Source organism: Camponotus floridanus, unplaced genomic scaffold (assembly GCF_003227725.1).
Source record: "Camponotus floridanus strain SB8 unplaced genomic scaffold, Cflo_v7.5 scaffold38, whole genome shotgun sequence".
Taxonomy (NCBI): Eukaryota; Metazoa; Arthropoda; class Insecta; order Hymenoptera; family Formicidae; genus Camponotus; species Camponotus floridanus.
The window spans coordinates 1,697,501-1,707,160 of NW_020229525.1; the positions used below are offsets into that span (position 1 = coordinate 1,697,501).

The window sequence follows — 9,660 nt, forward strand, 5'->3', positions numbered from 1 at the left end:
AGTTTGAGCAATTTGAAAGAGAGATGAAATATAATATAAGCAAATAATCAAATTTATATCACAAAATTTGCTATATATGTGTGTGTGTGTGTGTGTGTGTGTGTGTGTGTGTGTGTGTGTGTGTGTGTGTAAAATATCTTTTTCTTACATACATCAAATTTTACATATTTTATTAGATAATATATGTGTTATTGTAATTACTTACTGTTTCGAAAATTTTTACAATTCCCGGTAGTGTTTTCAAAAATTCTATATGTAAGCACGTACAACATCTAAAACAGCAGCAATTAAAACCGCCTGTGCCATACGTATTACATGATGACATCCTGAGAGGAGAAATAACTGGTCCAACATTATTTATACCCATGATTATGTATCGCAAATAATAATTTCTATGATTGTTTCTGTTTTTTAAATCGCGTCGTTTACTAAATCTTCTCGTTCATATAAATATAATTAACGGTTTTTATTAATCCTTTCACTCAGTATTTATATGTTTTCTCTCTCTTCTTCTCTCTGTCTACAAAAAAATTAAATTTTATCCCTAGAAATTGTATATTTTAAAATTGTCTATTTTCATTCATAAAAATATAATTTTTTTAGATAATAGTTTTACTGATATATTTTTTTTATTAAATACAAAAACAATTTTTTAGAATTAAATTTGAAGTTCAATCAAATTTAAAAGAATATTATACGTACTTAAAGAGACTTAAACGTTTTTAAAATTTAATTGTAGATTTTGTGTTTTTCCTACGAGAAATTTTTACAAAAACACAGAGAACAACCGCAACCAACGATAGTTTTAAAGAGACTGAGGATATAGGCATACGTATGTATATAGTTTGGATGTGTTGCAACCCCCCATATAGCATTCGACACAAAGGAAATTGCTATTTCTGGCACATGCTACAAAATCAGAATGTTCTGACAGTTGACTATCCAGCAAGAGGAAACACAGAAAATTAAAAAAAATTAAGATGATAATATCAGATATTTCTTGTACTTGTCTTATAATTTTACAATTTCATTTTATTTAATTATTTTTCTTTTACAACAGCAGTAAACATAAGCTCGCACTTCTCAAAATTTTACATATAATTACATGTTTATAATTTTTGTTTATAATTTTTATATTTTACAATTTTATTATAAATATCAGGACAATAATTAACATTTAGTGTAATTTAGATATAAAATAATGGCAACATAAATCGAGAAATTATTGAAAATTTTAGTATAATTTTAATTATACAAGAAGAAAGATATATACAGAAATATGTGTATATATTATTTTAAAATTATCGAATATAATTACCGAATCATACAATTGCAGTATTTTTTAATAATAAATACTAGCCAATTTAGAATTAATTTTTTTTTGGAATTAATTTTCTTCTAAAAATGTCGACAAAGATTTAAATTTTTTCATAAGACTAAACTGTTATCAAACTTTAATTAAAATAAATTTTATTTAAAAATTTATTAAAATAAATTAATTAAAGAATATATAATTTTGTTAATACATTAAGATTCTATAAAATTTATATATATTTGAGAAAAGTCTTTCTTTTTCAATCGTTTAATTCTAATTCAATCGTTAAATAACTCGGAAATTATTAATGTCGTAAAAAAATCATATAATTAAATTTTATTTTATTTTTGAAATAATAACGCAACTTGAGAAGAAAAGCAAAAATAATAATAATTTAAAAATTAACATTAATATGGATAAATTAATTTATTAATAATATTAATCTTAAATCTATCCATTCAGGCGACTCTATATATTTTATAAATATATAAATAGAATACATAAAGTTATTTATAATAATTTTGAATATTTGCGAATAATTTTAAAAATTCTAATGATGTATGATAAAACATGCTTGCATAGTCATCAATCATTCCAAAATATTTTTTATTTTCTATTATATATAGATAAATATGGAAAATAATTAGCATATAACTTGGAAAATTTACTATAATATTTAAATTTTCTATGGGAATTCAAAAAATTTTATTTATTATTACTTTGATAATGTTTTCGATACATAGAGAAAAAATAGAACTTATACAATAATCTATATATACAACAATACAATAATCTCAATGTAAAATTTTGATTAAACAATTTATCATTTATCAATCATATCTCGTATTTGTTCAATTCTCTGTTTAAATTTTAGCAAAAATTAAATTATACATATTTACATATTCCATTATTTAATAAATATTATATATATATATATATATATATATATATATACGTATAAAATAAATATACTTATTATACATTAAGTATGTATTTCATAAAAATATTATTTTTTTTTAATAATCAGGTATAATAAATGTATGCTACATATATAAATCAAGAATGTAATATAAGTACACATTTCGATAGATAACATATAATAAGAAATTCAGACAATTTTAAGATAATATAAATAGAGGTTAGATATGCATCTTGCCGTTTATGTCATGAGAAAAACAATTTTCCAAGTATAACAATTTCTTTATATATTTAAAATTAAAATAAATAATTAGATGACATTTCTAATCAGCATTGCAGTTTTAGAATTTTGTCTAGATCAATGATTATCATACCAAAGTAAAAAGTGTAAGAATCTTATTTCAAAGATCTATGAATCATACAAAAAAATTATTATTCTTCACCACTTTTTCAAAATCTATTAAATATTCAACATTAAACGGTTAAAATTTATTACGTGTAGCTTATGCATATTATATTAAATAAAATTTTTAAACAATATACAAATTTAGCTTATAAAAATATAATACGAGTACGAATCATTACTTTTTAAGAAATTGTATAATTAAATCGTTTAGAATCCTTTATAAGTGCGAAAAGCAAGAATTGTGCTGAAGAGATACAGGCAGGTATTTATTAGACCGCAAATCTAAATAAAAATCAATAAATTATTTTTAGAATACAGTCTAATATATAAGTTATATATAATTATTATATATATATAATTATAAAATAATAATATAAATAATATAAATAATAATATAATTATATATATATATATATATATATATACATATATATATATATATATATAATTAAATTTGTATTAAACATAAATTTAATATATATAATTAATCTAATGCGCAGATTTAACTTAATACGGATTCATCTTTCATAATTTTGCAATAAAAAATTCACATATGAAAGAAGTTATTTACAGCTTATTGAATTCGTGACATCTTGTAATGTACAAATTCACAATTCAAATATAAATTATTATTTTATTGCTTATGATATTACATTTTATTATTATATTATAATTTCAATTCTTTAAATTAATTAAGAATTTGATTTTTTATGAATATTATATTTTGTACTTACAGATGCGCCTAATAACAATTCGTAGTTATAATAACGCTTATAATTAGTAATGTGTATCAATAGCGTCAATGAGGCCGCAAATAATAATCCAAGTGCAATGGAATGATAAAGGAGTTCCTAAAAATTCACAACTTTTCAATATGACAATAAAAATAATGTTGCATAATAAATTTTGATTAAAACAATTGTTTTCTTAAGCTTCCCGTTTTTTAATATTATTTAAATAAGTTTTAATGTAATTTAATAATGGTTAATTAATGGATGATTTATTTACAAATATATATATATATATATTTACAATATATATATATATACATATATATATATATATATACATATATATATATATATGTACAGGGTGGTCCTGAAATAGTTGGTCAAAATTATGGATTGGATTAGGCTCGTCATAAAGATGAAAAAAGTTTCCATAAACATTAGTCCAAAAACGCATCTCGCAGAAGTTACGACTTATTTAATTATTAATACCTGATTCAGAAAAATGGAAGGTCATGAAATAAATTTATTTTTATTTACGGAAGTTGTTGAAAATGTCCACCATAACTAAAATACACGCTTTCAAACGTCTAATCATTGACTGTCTAACACACTCAAAGATTCCTGGCGTATATTTTACAATTTCGCAACTGTTGATAATGCGATCTCATAACTCCTCTACATTATTGATTGGAGTTACATAAACAAAAGTTCTTAGGTGTCCCCATAGGAAGAAATCTAGAAAGTTACAATCCAGGGAACTCGAAGACCATGGAATTGATCTACCTCGTCCAATCCACCGATCGTGTATTTAGATTCTCTGGCAGTTCTGCTGAAATGCGCGGGCGGATTAATTAAAAAAGCATAAATTATAGTAAGTATGATCAAAACATTGAAAATATTTATTCTTTGAAATTGATAATTAAATAAGTAATTTCTGAAGGATGCGTTTTTGGACTAACGGTTATACACACACACATACACACACACACACACACACACACACACACATATGTACTTACGTAGATTGTTTTAGATATAATAGATGCAGTAGAAAGAGACATCAAACAACTGAGAAGAAGGATGAAAGTACTAATCATAAAGGTAACTGTTATGACAAGAAAGAAACATTGTGGCGCAAACCGAAGATAAGTATTAAATTCGTTACCAATGATCCCTACGCAGACTATGCCTAGTGCCTGTTAATAAGAAATGAAAATACCAATTATATATAAGTGTAGAATATATAAATATAGAAAAATTGTATATAGATGCATAATATATAAATATTATATATAGATATATAATATTTATTTCTATAAAAATGGTCATAAATTACACACGACTTGTACTAACAATTATACTTATACTAATAAAAAAAATTATAAAATATATTAACCTAAATATAATAAAATATTTATAGAATTCAGATTATTATGCCTATTAACATAAATAAAGATAAATGATTATAGCCAAAAGCGAGTTTTATCGCGCGCGTGATAATGTGAATATTATATAAAGATTACAAGATCCCCTTATTATTAGATATAGAATACCTTTCGTAAATTATATACACAAAACTAAAAATAATATTGATTGATTGATAATTTCATTATTTAAACGACAAATATTCATCTTAATGAAATATGTGCGTTATGAAAATTGTTAAATTTTAAAATTATTTGTGTATAGAATTATACTACTGCGGTTAAAAAATTGTTAAAAAAATTGTATTAAAGTAATTGTATTAAAGTAATTGTAAAAAATTATCACATTACTAATTAATTAAAACAACTGCTTTTAAATTCCTTGTTTATATAATATTTTATATATATAATAAAATATATTAATATATAGAGATACTTTACTTGATATAGAGATACTTTACTATATCATAAGAGAATAATAATGAAACAAATGAATAATTAAATGTAATAATAAAAGTGCATACCAATTGCAGAAACTTTAAAATGCCATTCCAACTTTTTAAATAGCCAGTATTGATGACAATCATTGACGAACTGGTCGTCATTGTCTGTGTTCTAATTGTCACGGAATGAGACATTGTTGCCTTATTTTTCCAATTCTGAAAAAATCAAAGATAATTTTCTTGTCAACATGTTTCTATATATGTTTATCGTAATATATCAAGAGATGTTATTCAACATACATACACACACACACACACACATGCGCGCGCATACTTGCACGCACGCACATAAATAGAAATGTTGGCAAGTGTAAGAGATAGATATTATAGATAATATGAATAATATATTATACGAAAAAGATAATAATTCCTGGAAGAATTTCTCTTACAAATAATATTAATTTTTTTTTGATTGTGCACTTTTTTTCAAATAATATTTAATTGGAGACATTTTTTTAATCCACAAGCATCATAAATAAATAAAGCATTCTATTATAAAATATCCTTCGGTGGTTTTGGAATATCTTGACACGCCCTGTAAATTCATCTACAGTCGGTAATATAATGTATAGAGACTTTTGAATTTACTTTTAAAAAAAAAATCATGAGACCAAAATGAAAATATTTTAATGTATATTCTAATAATAAAATATATTAAAATAAAAGAGATATAGAGAAAGATATTATAAAGAGAAAATATTCTAATTCTATATTTTTTATAAATTTTTATTAAATTTTATTGATTTAACATTTAACATTTGATTTAACATTTTAGTTAAATATTAGATAAAATCGACATTAATAATTTTACAAATTGTATTAAATTTTTTATGCATAACAACTATAATATTATACAGAACTTTTATAAACAAAATAAAAAATTAATTAAATATAATTTTATAACTACAATATATTATAATTATTTCTTGTGAAAAAAATTAGTCAATGTATTTGCGCGTATATATATTTACTGTAACAAAAATATTAAAGAATTAATGATTTCGCGATAAGAATTATATACATAATATTTTGCATATTATTTCTATCAGTTACAAATTTTTTAATTCATTAACACTTATTAATAAATTATCAATATCAATTATATATACGTATAAAATACACATAGAGTATGAGAAATTCATAAATGAAAAATAAGAAGAATAATAATTGTGACCTATTTTTAAAAAATTAATAATAGTAATAATAATAGTGCATGTATGTATGTATATATGCAACAACAAATGTTTTGCAAAAATAAACATGATAGTAATATTATATAAATAAGTATTTAAATTTTTAATAACATTAATCTTCTAATCGTAAATATATTCTTATTTTGAATTATTTTTGTTGAATTAAGAAGAATATTAAATTTATTCCTGTCTTGAATCTAATTGTAAATATAATTTTGCAAGATTTACACATGTACATTGTGAGGAAAAAATTTTACAAATTTCATAAAAGTAAAACAGAAATAAAGATAGATATATGCAACATACATATATACATAAGAGATAATGATTATATTATTAAAAAATATTAAAATAACAATAATGATTAAGGAAAATTTGGAAAGTATAATGAAACATCGATAGAAAGCGCACCGCCACTATTAAACTGAACATCATTTGTAGAGAGAGAGTCACAGGTTATTTTTAAATATGCAGAACAAACATACGTACATGTACATATATATATATATATATATATATATATATATATATAAATAAATTATGTATAAATCAAATTCGAAATTAAATAAAATGATTTCGATTAAGATTGAATCTTATCTCCAGCTCGACTAATTTTGGTTTCATTTTCATAGAAAAATTACAGAAATTATTTTCTACAAGATTCTATACAATGTGTCGTTGATTATATTTTATCATATTAATATATTTTGTTTACATATAATCTTTTATTATTATATTTCTACTTTTACATTTTTATTTTATTACATTATACCCTATAAATTGTTAATTCTTTTATGTTTCTCAAATTATTCAATCTACTATACTAATAGTAAATTAAATTTAAATTAATTTTTGCCATTAATTTTGCAGAATTGAGAGAATTAGGGGCAATATCTAACGTATATTATATTATATATTGTTTATTAATTATGACGTCAATAAATCTGATTACTATGTTAGTTTTACTCATACTATTAAGAATTATAAAAAGAAAATATTAGTGATTGACAATTATGAGCTTTTTAAACTTTTTTCATAATATAAATTCATCATTTCATAATATCGTACAAAATTAGAAAAATTGTTATAAAAATAATAAAATTCCTCTCTCTCTCACAATGAATAATTAATCAAGATGCATGAGATTATTATAAATGACATAAAAATGATATGCATCATCCGAAATAACTGCACTAACCTGAAAAGAGTACGTTGTCGTACGTTGGCCAACGATTGACTGAAGCGCTGCTCTCTTTCAGCGTAATATCAAGAATGACGTCACTGATGATATCATACATTCACGCACATTTTTAGATACTTAGATATACATATATAGTGCGCTACGCACGATATATATATATACAATATATATATAAACTAATTTTTTGTTTTAATAACTCTCAGTGTGCAACATAAATACACCTATACATGTATTAAAGATCATCTATTTAATAAAAAATAATAAAATGTGAAAAAATATATTTGTACATAATATATTTATACATACTTACACATGCATGAAGTCGTATAGAGTAATAAGAATAAAAATTTTTAAAAAATGTTAGAAACATTAACAATAAAACACATCTAAATATGATATCCTTGTACTTTATTTAGCGTATAATGAAAAATAAATAAAATTGAAGAAACGTCAAAAAAAATGCAAATATATTATAAAAATAAATACATATATGTGTAATATATAAATATATATGAAGTGTATATGTTATATACATAACATATGTGTAAAATTGATTCCAATATCTATAATATTATGATTCTGTAATGATAATGTCGTTGTTGTTAATGTTGTTGCGCATATACTTTGATCATTTAAAGATGTATGTGCAACAAAATGTAACGATAGCGACATCGTTATTAAAATTTATAGAACTACAGTACTGAAAAATGATACTCTATACAACAATGAAATACACAATTTCTCTCTCTCTCTCTTTCTCGACAATAAAACACACACACACACACACACACACACACACACACACACACGCACGCACGCACGCACGCACGCACGCACGCACACGCACGCACACACACACACACACACAGACAGGGTGTTTCAGAATTTGCGGATACGGACTCCACAGTATGATTGTTCGTATCAAAATAAACAACTTTTTTCTCTGGCAAAATTACATCATTTACATCAGATTCGTCATCAGCGACTGACATGAATGATATTTTCCATCCAAAATGCAACAAAATTAATTGATTTATGAAGATTTTTGCATTGAAAACCCAAATTTTTTGATCGTTCATTGATATAGTTGTCATATTAAGTTCGCCATATTGAATTTTGAAAAACCTTATTTATTTGGCATCAGAAAATAAATAATTAGCTAAATTTTAAGCTCATGCACGACTGTTTAAAGTTAAATCAATTTTGGAGCTTCGGGTATCCAGTTCAGAAAGAATGACTCATATATATATCTATATATATATATATATATATATATATATATATATAAAGTAGTTTTAAACATAATATCCACTTTAATTAATCAGTGCTATAACAAATTACAGGGCATAATTCGGGATTATCGCTCAGATCCTCTTGAGAGATATATAAAGACATTTAACATGCATTTTGTTTCATAAAATATATAATACAAAAAAAGATTATAGAGTAATATATATCCATAGTTCTACAATTAATTTTATCAAAATAAGTTAAGAATCTAGTAAATTGAAAAATAGAATATTTTTAATATGAAAAAGAGAGGATTTTTTTTAATATTTATTTTTTGCAAAACCAGAGATAAATCTGAACTTCGGAATTGAGTTTTTATAAGAATAATTAATTTTTTTATAAGTTGAAAAAAAATTAAAAAAAGGCACTGTAAACTTAAAATCACAAATGTAAAGATGAAAAGACTGATAATATTTCTTTATTTTTGATAATTTATAGAGATTAAATCTTGATTACTTTGCAAGCGTGCATGACTATTTGAAATACTATTATTTTTCTATTTTGATATAATATATTTTGATATTTTGCAATCGTTCGTCTTAATTTTATTATTAAAAACATTTGTTTATTTATTTGTTTATTTAATTTGTTTATTTGTTTAAATAAAAGTTTTACACAATGTTAAAAAGTGTCCTATTTTTCGACTCGCTAAATTCTTATAATATATTTAAAATTTATG

The 9,660-nt window shown here is 22.6% G+C and overlaps 2 protein-coding genes across 2 annotated transcripts in view; both read right to left on the reverse strand.

The window, feature by feature from the left end:
- The window catches only part of LOC112638829 (protein singles bar), a 2,200-nt gene extending 1,223 nt beyond the window's left edge, over window positions 1-977 (reverse strand). Inside the window, exons 1-2 of the mRNA XM_025411195.1 lie at window positions 703-977; window positions 206-520 (exon numbers count right to left, since the gene is read on the reverse strand). Coding sequence (XP_025266980.1) covers window positions 206-367 — 162 coding nt within the window. The 5' untranslated portion in view covers window positions 368-520; window positions 703-977. The remainder of the gene's footprint in view (window positions 1-205; window positions 521-702) is intronic.
- Window positions 978-2,715: 1,738 nt separating this feature from the next.
- LOC112637059 lies at window positions 2,716-7,756 on the reverse strand. The gene is made up of 5 exons (XM_025411213.1): window positions 7,689-7,756; window positions 5,319-5,453; window positions 4,390-4,566; window positions 3,374-3,490; window positions 2,716-2,921 (listed from the first exon to the last, which is right to left on the reverse strand). The coding sequence occupies exons 2-5, from the start codon at window positions 5,430-5,432 to the stop codon at window positions 2,847-2,849; spliced, it is 483 nt and encodes a 160-aa protein (XP_025266998.1). The 5' UTR covers window positions 5,433-5,453; window positions 7,689-7,756; the 3' UTR covers window positions 2,716-2,846.
- Window positions 7,757-9,660: the final 1,904 nt, after the last annotated feature.